The following is a 14267-nucleotide window of genomic DNA, read 5'->3' as shown; positions in this document are numbered from 1 at the left end:
AAAAAAAAACTTTAAAGCCTTCACTGGTTGGTCGGTTTCCTTCCCTTTGAATACTAATTTTAACAAGGGAGATAATAAATAATTGAGAAACTAAACATGCATGGAAGGCTACGGCTGGAGTTTATGCGTTGAAAACCCAAGTTGCCTTTTTCCTTGTTCAAATTTTATATCTGGATTATTTCTTGGTACAATAATCACAATAAACAAATGCTCTACGAAGATTTAACACATTTATCAAGAACTATATCAATATATTAGAAACTTCCTTCCTGCAAGACAACCAAATTAAAAGAGTTAACATGTGATGTGAGATGGAGTAACTTGAAAGTCAAATATATATTGTTGTGAAAATATTCGAGCTTGGAACTCTAAATTAAAGGATATATATGGCCTATCATAATTAATTCAAGGAGAAAATAAAAAGTCACCTTATATTAAGATTACATGTTATTACAGTGTTAAAGTTTCTAGCCAAACAAAATTCACAAATGAAATATTTTATTAAATTTTAAATGCTAAGATGAGATTTAAACATCTAATCCTTAAATGTGGACGAGTGAACCCATTCCTTGACTAAAATTTGTTATTTATTTATGAATTAAGTTGACATGATGAGAGGGAGCAGAATCATTTGAGAAGGCTCCATCAAAATATTTAAGTAGTTGTCAGAATTTCCAAACTCTGATGCACAAGCTAAGTAATTAAGTAGCCACGCTACTCTCTCTCTATATATTCACGTTCTTGCAACTTGCAACTCCAAAGTCCAAATCACAATGCCTGTAACAGCAGCAGCCACCTTACTATTTCTCGCGGCGGTAATTTCCGCCGCGAACTCGTGTCCGCCCTCCGACCGGGAAGCACTATTAGCCTTTAAGGCTGCTCTCCGGGAGCCGTACAACGGCGGAATCTTCAACTCCTGGACCGGCACTAACTGCTGCCGGAACTGGCTCGGCGTAGCATGCGACCAGAACTCCGGCAGAGTAGCCGAGATCAACCTCCGTGCCACCACGCTCTACACAACGTTCGAGAAGCCTCATCGCCAGGGATACATGGCCGGTCACATCTCCCCGGAGATCTGCAAACTCGCTAGCCTCTCCAGCATCGTCATCACCGACTGGCAAGGAATCTCCGGCGACGTTCCTCCCTGCATCACCTCCCTCTCCTTCCTCCGCATCATCGATCTCACTGGAAACCGAATCACCGGAACTCTCCCCTCCAACATCGGAAACCTCCGGCAGCTGACGCATCTTAGCGCCGCCGACAACTCCATCACCGGCGTAATACCGGCATCGATTTCGTCGTTGACCGGATTAACGTACCTTGACCTCCGTAACAACAGAATCTCTGGCCCGATCCCGAACAGTTTGGGCCAACTAAGGTTTCTGAGCCGGGCCTTCCTTAACGGGAACCAGATTAGTGGGCCAATTCCGGGCTCAATTTCTCGAATGTATCGTCTCGTGGATCTGGATCTGTCTCGAAACAGGCTATCGGGGTCCATACCTGAATCATTGGGCCGAATGCCAGTTCTAGCAACACTAAATTTGAATACAAACAACCTTTCGGGAAAGATTCCATCGGGCCTGTTGGGCTCAGGTATCAGTGATTTGGACTTGAGCCATAACATGCTGGAGGGTTATATACCTGATTCGTTTGGGCCCAAGTCTTATTTTACGTGTTTGGAATTAGGTTACAATAATTTTAGGGGTTCGATCCCTAAATCCATTGCTAAAGCTGCGTTTATTGGGTTTCTTGATTTGAGCTATAATCACTTGTGTGGCCCAATTCCAAAGGGTGGTGTGTTTGATACTCTTGATGAGTCCTCATTCGCCCACAATGATTGTCTCTGTGGGAAGCCACTACTCAAAGCTTGCTAATTATTATTCTTTGTTTATCTTTCGTGTTCTTTCAAAATGTGTCTGTATTTGTGAGCTAGAAAAGTAAGTTATTCTTACCATATGTATGTCGCTCTATTTGTGATAAGCTGAAGGAGATGGAAAGGGTTTTGTTCCTTTATCATCCGTAGATGGCCAATGATTTTTTTCTGTAAAGAGTTTTGTTTCTAGATTTATTATGCTTTTGATTAAGATACATGTTACTCTCAACACCGGGCGTTTAGTAGAAGCAGAAAATTAAAGTAAACCAAAACCTTTACTTCCCTCATAAGTGTTTTATATAAACAAACGTCAAAATGAATGTTAATTAGCGTTAAGAAGTCTCGTGTTTTTATGGCTTGAAGAAAATATGATAAGGTTAAATTAACTTTATCCAAAGCAAAATATATGGTATCCTTTGTATTCAAGAATGCCTTCTAGCTATATATCTCGTGTATGTGTCCTGAAATAGCTAGTGATGAAGAGTGAAGACTAGCTTCGCAGCTAGTGCCCCTACAAAAACCAACTTTGAATTTTGCCTCTTTAGCTGAGATGTGATAGCTATAATAAGCTATAACTAGATCACTTTAAAAAGAACTGCTTTGCCATAACAGCTGAATCTGATACTAAACACATAAAGTGTCAAATTAAAGTGAAATAACAATCTTCATTAGTTTCATTCCTATAGCTTTTTAATGTGTACCTAATAAGCCTAAAACATAGACACACAGATACTCATTTCATCTCCGCTATTTGGATCGATCAAAACATGCATGTACCTCACTCTAACTCAAGGATAGTTATATTACACCCACCGCATGAAAAGGATTAAACACTATACATTAGATTCAGCCCCACCATGCACCATCACTTTCAAAATCTACATCTACGAAATTCCTTCCTTGCATTTTTAACAGAACTAACTTCCCCAACAAAATTAACTTAAAAAGAAATTCATCAACATTAATCCTTATGCCACAAGAAACAATCCCTTAGCTTATGCTAACTAAACATGCAAATCTATATGTTATACTCATTTTTACCACTTTTCCTTTTTTAAATGGCCATAAGAACTCTCTACTACAACACAAAAATGTTATTCCTAGGCATCAAATATGGGAAACTCTTGATCAAGAAGACAACTATGTATTGGATATATGAGGAAATTAAATCCTACTACTTTATTTCATCTGACAGCTCCATCAATTGTCACGCATTCTGGCATAAGTGATCACAGAGAATAAAGGTACTAAAGTTGTTGTGATGTCTATAAAAATTTACAATTCAACATTTTATAACCTTTATGAGAGGTATATATATAACTATATACACATACCAAGCTAATTCCTATACTAAGTGACGTGCATTCTCACACACACACAAATCACATAGCACAATGTGTATAAGTGCAAGTTTAGTTACACTCTCATTAGTGACGTCACTAGTAGCTCTAATTACACAATTACAATTAGTACAATGTTGCCCTTCATCAGAATGGGCATCCCTAATGGCCATCAAGGCCTCCCTCTACGAACCAAACTTCGGAATCTTCCACACGTGGCGCGGCACCAACTGCTGCTACAAATGGTACGGCATTGCATGCGACCCGACCACCCGCCGTGTAGCCCAAATCAACCTCAACGGCCTAACCGTCCCCGACAATCGCCGTCGCCTCAACCGTCACGCCACCACCGGCTACATGACCGGCCACATTTCCCCTTCCATATGCAACCTCACACAACTCTCATCCATCACAATCTCTGATTGGAAGGGCATTTCGGGAATTATCCCTTCTTGTATTCAAACTCTTTCCTTACTTCAAATATTAGACCTCTCCAATAACAGCATTACCGGACAGGTCCCTAAAAGCATAGGAAGCCTCACACAACTTACAATGCTCAATCTCGCAGATAATCGCATCTCGGGAACCATTCCAACCACTCTAACTAACCTCAGGAATCTCGTACACCTCGATCTCCGTAACAACCTCATGAGAGGTCACATTCCAACGGACTTCGGCCGGCTCAACAACATGAACCGGGCTTTCTTGAGCCATAACCTTTTAACCGGTCCGATCCCCGAAACAATTTCCAGGATTTATGGTCTGGCCGTTCTGGACCTCTCAATGAACCGGTTTTCCGGTAAGGTTCACGAGTCACTGGGCCGGATGCCGGTTCTTGACTCGCTAAAACTGAAGTATAACAGATTAACGGGTGAGATTCCTTCCACGGTTTTGGGTTCGAGGATGACTCATTTGGATCTGAGAGGGAACATGCTGAGTGGGGAAATTGCTGACGTGTTCGGAGAGCGTTCGTATTTCATAAACCTGGATCTGTCTTTTAACAACTTGAGTGGTTCGGTTCCAAAGTCGTTGAGTTCTGCTAATTACATTGGTCACTTGGATTTGAGTCATAACCGTTTGTGTGGGAGGATTCCTAGTGGTGAACCGTTTGATCGTCTGAGAACGACGTCGTTTGAGCATAATAAGTGCCTATGTGGCATGCCTCTTAAGCCGTGCACTCAAGAAACAGTTTGAGTTTGTGCATTTGCATGTCTTTAATCAAGTTTGGAAATTGTTGAAGGTCATTAGTTATTGTTGGGTACTAGAAGCCGTGTGCTTAATATATATAATTTTGTAGTAATAACGCAATAAACGTTGATTATATGATTATGTGTATGTAATCCTATGTATGATGTTCATTCTACATTTTTCACACCAAATGCGAAGAAGGAAAAAAATTTTTTTTTTTTTTTTACGAAAGATATAGAGACTCGAACCCGCAACTTTTTAATTGAGTATGGAGAGATTATGTCATTTAAGCTATTGCTTCTTGGCAAGGAAAAAAAGATATATTGTAAGGCTTACATTTACTTCATTTATGGAAGTTGAATTAAGCAAAGGCAAGAGGAAATCTCTCTTTTGCCCTTTAGCCACGAAGCTAATAGGATTCAGTTTCCACACTCCTTGCAAAGTGAAGCTTGCAGCTTTATTGAAAGCAGCATCAGAACCATTGCAACTCAGCTGCTTCACTACTACTACTCCATGAGTGGTAACAAAGCAACCATGATTACTTTCAGAGTTTCAGGTTTCAAAGATACATAGTGTTCCATCTTTTCCATCCAATCCATTTACCACAACAAAAGAAGAAGACGGCTCACTTTTGGATTGATTGGATTTTTCATTGTGTCCAAATTTGTGTTTAAAAGAGTTCCCTATACTTAACATCTCATTGTAACTTCTTTTCTTTTAGAATTTTCATCTGAAAATAAACTATAAACATCTACAAGTTATATAGTTGGAACAGAAGAGAAAAATGGACTACAACTTGCTCTACAAATGAATATTGTTTTTTTTTTTATTTGATTATAGATCAAACTCATATGATGTTTATTCCACTTACTATACACCATGTGGGAGAGAAGAAGAAAATAATAAAATATAAGGACAACTCTTACATCAACTTTGAATGTTGAAATAAACAGTATAAGGCAAATCTTTGAATGTGAACAATGGCTCCAAGAGAAAATCCCTGTTTGCACCCTTAGCCACAAAGCTAATAGGATTATATTTCCTTATTCCTTCTTCTATAACAAAGCTTGCTGCTTGGTTAAAATCATCTCCAGAGCCACTGCAACTAAGCTTCACTCCTCCATCAGTGGTAACAAAGCAACCATCATCGCTTTCAGATTTCAAAGATACCGTTTCCTTTTGTCCATCCAAGCCTTGTACCACGATAAAGGAAGAAGATGCCGCACTTTTGGATTGATCAATAATAAGAGGTTGGTTTGGTCCTTGGTGAATCACATACATGCCAGGGGGATTAAATAGTTCTATCGTCACGGATTTGCCAATAAGATCCTTCCATGTAGAGAACTTTGTGGAAGGATCTTTTGGGACTAGCCTAAATGTTTTGTCAATGGCAGAATCAGGGTCTGGTGTAGATGTAGGTAATGATTCCATTGTAAGTGATGATTGGTTTGTGTTTGTTAAGGCATAAGTTGAGTTTGCAAAGCCTTGGTACAAAGTGAATAGTTGACTATTGTAGCTGGCAGAAACTGGGGTAATCCAATCTCCAGAAGTTGTTTTACCGCTGGAGTTAATGTCCCAATCACCGGTTGTATGGCCGGCAAGGAGATATGGTCCATAAAGAATTGCTTGAACAGATGCATATTCAGGCCTGTCATCTGAATTTAATTCAGAAAGCAAGTATTTTCATTATAAGTATATACTCTAACTTCAGATTAAGAATACTAGAATTCAATGCACATGGATTATTTTGTGAAGCTACCTTTTATGGCCTCTGTTCTGATGGTAATAGGCAACTGAAGCTTCAGTTTGTCACCTGCACTCCACTGTCGGCTTACTGACAAAAAATTTCCTTCAAGAACACAGAATAAAATGTCAATGTTAGTCTTCTGCTCATTTCTATTATTCTCCCTTTTCCTCTTTTTTATGATAAAAAGAAGATTCATACCAGGACTTGGTAGAGATAAAGTTGCATCGTTCAATGTTGCTTTGGCACCATCCAAACTAGTCCAAGATGGTATGCGAAATTTCAACGTACTCCCGGTTTTCTGAAAAAATTGAAGATTAGATGATATGACTAGATTAAACATGTTGAATATAGAGGTACTGAGATTCAATAAGATATTCTAGTTGTTACCTCGTTAGGAGAAAATGTAAATGTGACTCTTAGGTAAGGATCCCATGAAACAACTGGATCTACGGTTTGATTGATCTCAATTTCCCCAGATTTCCAATTAAAGGAGCTTGATATATACTGAATGATATAAAGAGTAGGTTCATTCGCCTGCTCTTCAAAATAGATAGAATCTCCAAGCTTTGAGAATGACTCAATTCCTAGTGAACATGAAAGAGAAAGAGAAGTTCATAACATAACATAACGAAGGAGTGCAGATATGGTGTACTTAGGCACAATTCAGAAAGTAAATAGAAAGCATAGATATAAACCTGTTCCATAGCAGCACCAGAAAGAATCAAACTGTGTTCCCCAGCCATGTCCAGTTTTGGCCTTGGAAACCCCTCTGGCTAGGGGAAGCATATAAATCATCACTCCAGGATCTGTTCCCCTTTGAATGCTAAGTACACCATTCGTCAAGGCGCGTTCATAATAATCTGCATAAGAAACCTCCTTGGTCCATCTAAACAGGTGGCGAGAAACCTGAGAAATGGTTTTATTTTTAGAATATAAGATGATGGAAACAATATAGAATTACGTAAATATTTCAACAGAAAGAAACTAAAATTTATCTGAATATCAAATGTTACATCACACTCAAACATATAAACTATATCTCCATATAAAATAAATGAATCAGCATTTGATAACATATCCCATCGAGAAAGTAGCAAGACAAGAACTATGTTATATGTCTAATGAAATACAATGTGGTGATATTTGAGAGATCCCCTTCTAACTTATTTCCCTCTTCCAAGAATTCAAATAATCATGAAAGATTTTCATCTGCACATCTTTAACTTCCTGGATTCAAGCTGCAAGATGAGCTTAAAGAAAAGAGATACAATTAATTGCATATACCTTCAACATGTTGTAAGTTGTGCATGATTCTTCAGTTTCTGTTGTTTTTAAGTTGTCTGCTATTCTCTTTGGATTATGCCTGTGCAAAAATCAAAGTGAAGGAGCTTAGAAAGTTATATAAAGGTACAGAACAATTCCTAGACTTGACTGATGCCCATGTAGAATGAGACAATCATTCAATGGATAACAAGAACTGAAACTAAAAATGCCAATATCATCATACCAGAACTCCGACACTGATGTTCCTCCAGTAGCATAGCTGTGAGAAGAGTTAATAATGTCCATAAAGAATGTCCCAATATCCTAACACCCAAAGAAAAAAACAAGGCAGAGCTTAGAAACTTGAAAAGCATGACTGCTTGGCTTAATTTATATTTCCATTAAAACTACTAAACATACCCAATATTTGGGAGGAGTATACAGATACTATAAATAGACTTGGAATATGAAAATTGAGCAACAAATTTACTACAGAAACATAGTACACCTAAACGAACCCTAAATTACATGTTGAAAAATTTAAAGTAATTAAACAACATTGAACCAGAAAAATGGTAAATATAAACAACTTTGCTCAAACTAAAAGATATCTATTCCAGAAATCTACAGTATGCATATAGCAATTCACCTTATAAAGTGGATCACCAGTGACTTCATGCCGCATTTGAGCTCCAATAACAACGGGGATATGTGTATTAGCATGAAAATTAGTTATGTCATTAGCCTACAAGGAAAAAAGAGAGAGAATTTCAAAAACAGCAATTACATTTGAAGGATCATACAGTGTGGAATATCTATCAGAACGAATATTATAATCACTACCTGTACAGCAAGCAACCCTAAAAAACATGGCTTGTCAAAAAGGTGAGCCAACATTAAATGCTTTGGATCTGCCTGCAGAAAATAAACATGACAGCTTCATCTCAAGAGTGAAGTTTCAGAAAAAAAAAAAGTGCAATGTGCTATATTCTTTAAAGAAGTCTTGTAAGTAAGCCAACAGCTATACTCATATCAACAGAAAAAATCGTAAAATCAATTGAAACAACATGAGAGCTAACACACAAACTAACCGTTAACGTGTATAATCTGTAAAGGACATCATTCATTCCCCCAGTTTCCTCATTCAGTGATTCATAGTGCCTACTTATAGTGTTCTTTGTTATTACATTCAACACTCGGTTGTAAAAGTAATCAACCATCCATGTCACAACTTTTAGAGCTTGAGGATTTCCAGCAAAAGTATGTTGATCCAACAGGCCGGCCAATATCTGTTAAAGATTAATTTTTTTGATAACAAAAGAAAGAATTTCATTAATGTATTGAGGCCAAAAGAAAGCACTTGCAAGTAAAATCTACCTTTTTTCTATTGTACCTTGTGAATGGTGTAATAGGGAGCCCACACAGGCTGAATAGCTTCAAATCTGTCAAAAAACTCAGATGGAAATGCAGAGAGATATCCAGTTCCAATTTTCTGCTGACAGGCAGAGAGACCGGCGACAACGGCTGACATTTTATCCTTCAATTTATCATTCTGTGTGCTCGCCCACATTAGAGCTGATGCACTTAAGTAATGCCCTGCAGAAGTGTTAAAAACATGCAATTATAGACCAAACATGGAAAGTGAATTGCAGAGGTTGAAAAGTTGCAACAAGGGTAATGTACTTTGCAAGATGGTACAGTGCTAAAATCCCAAGGAGACCAAAATATGCATCTGTATCTAAACATCTGTGTGAGAAAGACAGTGCAGGTATTGTGAATAAACATCAGACCAATTGAACAAAACTCAGTACTTGAAATCCATGAATTTCAATGAGTCCTTCAATACAGAAAGACAAGATTTACCAAAGCCTGTAAACATTATTGGCTGTTTGGGTGGATTGGTCTATAAAGTATAAATACACCTTCCATTTTAAATTCAAATAAACACTTTAATCTTTTCTCAGATCATCACAAGAGACCCTTTTGAATATTAGAATGAATAAGAATCAACAATAATCTGATATAGGCTATTATGTTTTCCTTTTGCAATTTAAAGTCTTTACACAGAAACCTGAAGAGCTGAGTATATGAACAACAAAAAATAGAGCATATTCTAACTTAGTCAGGTTAACTATATAAATCAACAACTATTTTTTAATATAAATTATTGCGGTAGGTTGACAGATCATTTTAAGTTTTTAACCTAAGAAGCTAAGTATAAATAAACAACATTAAAATTCACCAAAACATACCAAAACACTAAGAGAGCATAGAAATTAAATCTAAAAAAAAAAATACCAGCACCAATAATAGTTTAGAAGATCAATGAAATAAATATACTAACCAACAAAATGACCCCTGAGCTCAACATTGGAACCTTCCCATCCTCCATAAGGTGTCCCAGGAGTATCAAGACCAGCTGTCTTCCTGAAACTCCAAAGCAACCTGTCAACATCCAACATCAAGAGATACTCCAAGTTGGTGTTCTGTGCCCTGCCATGGATTGAATCCAACGGCAGCCTCACATCCTGCAAAGGCACCTCTTTGAGGAACCCTGCAGCCTCAGGAGAGTCCTTAAACACACCAAGGTTCTTGATTTTCCTGTACATGAATGCCCAATCATGTTGGTCCCTCTGTGATAGGAACCTCCTTGGAAGCAAATCAGCCCATGCTGAATCATCTGTTGGTGTCAAATGGAAATGAGACATCACTTCTTTCTTCCAAGTTTCATTCTTGGAAGTTAAGAGTTCATAGCGGAAGGAGTGTGATTGTGTTGGAATGTTTGTGCACTCTTTTGTCTGTGCATAGCAACAACACACAACAAGTGAGAAAGTAAGCAATAAGAGAACAACAGAAGCCTCCTCCTTCATCCTCTTCCTGAGAATTTCAAACAACGAAAACAATGGGTTAGTTTTGAGGCTTCAAAAGTTTAAAACCAAAGGCAAAACGGTTACCAAAGTAGACTGAGGCATTAAAACAAACAACCTGTGTTCAAGTTTGAGTAGAACTAGAACTGAATTGAATTGAATAAATAACAAGAAAGGTAAACACTATAATATATATTTTGTTCTTCATAAAAGAGGATAAGAAAGGAAGTATGGGATGATGGGTATATCCCAATTGAAGGCAGAGAGAAAATTGAGGGAAGAAAGAGAAGAGAAAAAGTGAAGATTAGTTGGCATACATAGTCAAAAGAGAGACACAGGCAGAGGCAGAGCAGAACAAGGGTGAACAGTTAAGAGTAAGACAACATAATCATAAACATGTGAACTGTGAACTCTGAACTGTGAACTGAATGGGATCTCTCACTTTTTTCTCTTCAATTTATATCTGCTTAATCATCTCCCATAATCAACCCAATATACAATTAATGAACGATTCATTTCTATATGAAATGCACCACGTAGTGATCATGAGGACACATTTTTATTTTTAATATTAGGTTAACAATGATGTTTTCTACTGTGGTATTTTTCTAAAATATAGGATGATTTAAGTTATGGAATACAAACCGAACCGTCTGATTTTTGTATTCGGACCGTCTGATTTTGTTTAAAAAATTAAAAAAATTTGGAGTATACAAATCAGACAATCCAATTTGTGTACTCCAATTTTTTTTATTTTTTAAACATAAATCGGAGGATTCGATTTGTATACCTCAACTTTTTAAAATTTTTTAGGGTTAACCACTAAAAATGCCTCCGAATTATTCAAACGCTGACAGAAATGCACCCGAATTTTACTATCGACAAAAATACCTTTAAATAATTTAAAAACATAACAACAATACCCAACGGTAAATATATATTTTCAAAAAATACCTTAGAGATTGAATTTTGATGTGATTTTTCACAAGAATAATTAAAAAATGAGATATTATTATTCTTAAAATTTGATAATTTTTTTTAAGTATATATTTTTTTGTGATTTTTTAAAAGTATTATTAGTTGTTAACAAAAAAATTACAAAAAAATATATACACAACGAAAAATCACCAAATTTTAAGGATACTAATATCTCATTTTCTTAATCATGCTTGCAAAAAATTGTATTAAAATTCAATCTCTAATATATTTTTTGAGAAATACATATTTAATTTTAGATAATCTTGCAAAAAAACTAACATTAAATATGTATTTCTCAAAATATATAATAGAGATTGAATTTTGATGTAATTTTTTGCAAACATAATTAAAAAAATGAGATATTATTATTCTTAAAATTTGGTGATTTTTTGTTTCGTATATATTATTTTGTAATTTTTTAAAAGTATTATTGGTTGTTAACAAAAATAATTATAAAAAATTATATACCTAACAAAAAATCATCAATTTTTATTTATAATAATATATTATTTTTATAATCATACTTGTAAAAAATTGCATCAAAATTCAATCTCTAAGGTATTTTTTGAAAATATATATTTACTGTTAGGTATTGTTGTTGTGTTTTTAAATTATTTAAAAGCATTTTTGTCGATAGTAAAATTTGGGTGTATTTTTTTCGGCGTTTGAATAATTCGGGGACGTTTTTGGTGGTTAACCCACTTTTTTAAACACAAATCGGAGAGTCTAATTTATATATCTCCCATCATTTTAAAAAACACCAATAATTATTATGTTAAGGTATAACACTTATCCTATTTTTATTTCTAAATTTTTTAGCCTCATAAGAAAGTTGAGACAAATTTGGGGGATACAATCATTTTGAAACAATAATTTCAAAAATGAATAAATATTTTTTTTCATGAAATAGAATACCTTTTTTAAATTTATATTAACATTAAAAATAAAAAATATAGTCAATGATGACAGCCTAGACAAGTAATAAAGTCAAGAGAAAAGAAAAAAAAATATTGATGTTTTTTTTTGGATAAACTAAAAAATATTATTGATAAACTAATATATATATATATGAATCCACTAGCTTAGCTGCATTTATATATATGGTTAGAGTGAAGAAGGTGCAGCTAAAAAATTAAATTGCCACCAAAAAAAGGTCATCTCGTGAAAGGTAAGATATATATGGATTGAGAGTAATGGTTACTTAATAATTAATAATATCCTTCCAAATATTTTATCTTAATCACTAAAGAGAGAAAAAGAAAGCAATTACTGATAGATAACAGACCATTTTGATTGATAATAATTTCCAATTTTATTTAATCTTGAAACTATAGACTACTTACATAAAATTATAATGTAAACACGTATTATGTTAAACAAATTAGTTATATACTATGCCTTCAATAACATGTGCTAATAGATATTAACAATGCTTTGATGACTCTGAAAGGTAGAGAGTAGTGGAGAGAGTAGAAATATCAAATACTATATCATGTGAAGCAATAGTATTGGTAGTGACAAAAAATATACAGATTCACGGGTCCTTGATTCCATAATAACATGATATTCCACTACTTCTTCATTCACATGCATGTCTCATCAAATCAAAATATACCCTATATTTTGCTGTCATTTTTTGTTTTCTTTCTTGTTTTTCCACTTATGTGTAGTTGGTTAATTGAACTCTGTGCCCTCTCATCACGCAAAGTTACCTGCCCTATGTTGTTCACACAAAAGGTCCAACAATTAGGATAATGGCTGAAGAAGCCATTAACATAATCCTCCAAAAAGTATAGGTTACATTACTTAATTAATAGCTTTCTAAGATTCTCGAACTTGTTTGATTTGCATTTTATTTTTTATTTTTAGTATTTTTTATCTTTAAAATTTTGTAAAAAAAAGTAATAATAATAAAATTTTATTTTGTTTACTACCAATTTTTTATAATAATTATTTAAAAGAGTTACATAAAAAGTGTTATAATATTATTTCTTTTAAAAGTTTAAAGTTGAGAGAAGAGACAATATAAATAAATTTCTCATTTTATTTGTTTTATGTTTTTTTTTAATTATCAAACTCTAAATTTTTTGGATATAGAATTTTGATACCATGTCATGATACCACTTTTTTTTCTAAAGTTTAAGTTGATAGAATAAGACAACATATATAATTATATTTATATCTATAACGAAAAGAATTTCATATTTTATCTAAAAATAAAATAGTGTGCACATAGATTTAAATATCATCAATAATGGCTAGCTAGCCTCACATGATCACATCAATAGAGACATGGCACATAAACTATAATTTTGATATTTATTTGGCACAGCTAAGATGGGTTAATGCATGATAGGAACCTAGCCTTAGGCTTTATCTTTCGATGGTCTTTTGATTAGTTATAAATAGAAGGAAATTAAAATGGCAATAAAGTTTGTTAGGATTGAGTACTTGTGGGTAGTGGGAGAAGCTCTTTCTAACTACCATCTCAACCCTTTCATATTTCTTGGTTATAACATCACATTTCTTATATATAATATATATCCCCTTTGTAAATTAACATTTTTAATAAGTTACTTTATCAACATTTTTAGCCTCAGTCTAGATAAACAATTTAATTAATTAAATTTTTTTAAAAAAATAGTTTAAATAATAAATAATTATATTAAAAATAACTTATAAATAAGTTATTTGATATTTGAATTTTCAGTTCTAAATAGGGGTGGTACGAATTTTTGCTCTACTCGACTCCGTCCCGCCGTACAACAACTCGCATAGAACCCGCCCCGCTTTTACCTGCAGGTAGTAAAATGTTGAACCCTAATCGTCCCTGCGGGTACCCGTCCCGCCCCTATAATTATTAAAATCCAATAAATAAAATTAAGTTTCAAAATTTATATAACCATCATCACATACATAACATAAATTAAAGTAAAAATTTAAATAAGATACAATATTATTAATCATTTACTAATTATTTTACATATATTATACATATTATATATTAAAAT

General features: G+C 34.5%; 3 protein-coding genes across 3 annotated transcripts; 2 read left to right on the top strand and 1 right to left on the bottom strand.

The window, feature by feature from the left end:
• LOC107634090 (DNA damage-repair/toleration protein DRT100-like) lies at positions 630-2048 on the top strand. The gene has a single exon (XM_016337668.2). It carries the CDS (start codon positions 774-776, stop codon positions 1872-1874), a length of 1101 nt encoding a protein of 366 aa, XP_016193154.1. The 5' UTR covers positions 630-773; the 3' UTR covers positions 1875-2048.
• On the top strand, positions 3154-4548 carry LOC107634092 (DNA damage-repair/toleration protein DRT100-like). Its single transcript, XM_016337669.2, has one exon. The coding sequence runs from the start codon at positions 3268-3270 to the stop codon at positions 4405-4407; it is 1140 nt and encodes a 379-aa protein (XP_016193155.1). The 5' UTR covers positions 3154-3267; the 3' UTR covers positions 4408-4548.
• Positions 5198-10418, bottom strand: LOC107629010 (the record flags this gene model as incomplete). Its single annotated transcript, XM_016331678.1, is given in 13 exon segments — positions 5198-6056; positions 6161-6250; positions 6347-6446; positions 6536-6732; positions 6844-7054; positions 7433-7511; positions 7656-7735; positions 8061-8156; positions 8255-8326; positions 8503-8700; positions 8805-9007; positions 9756-10288; positions 10397-10418. Coding segments are annotated over 12 exon segments (2580 nt in total). The 3' UTR covers positions 5198-5328.

The sequence above is a fragment of the Arachis ipaensis genome, chromosome B03, assembly GCF_000816755.2.
Source record: "Arachis ipaensis cultivar K30076 chromosome B03, Araip1.1, whole genome shotgun sequence".
Classification (NCBI taxonomy): Eukaryota; Viridiplantae; Streptophyta; class Magnoliopsida; order Fabales; family Fabaceae; genus Arachis; species Arachis ipaensis.
Note: the sequence above shows the minus strand (reverse complement) of the source record. Positions and strands in the feature narration are given on the sequence as shown.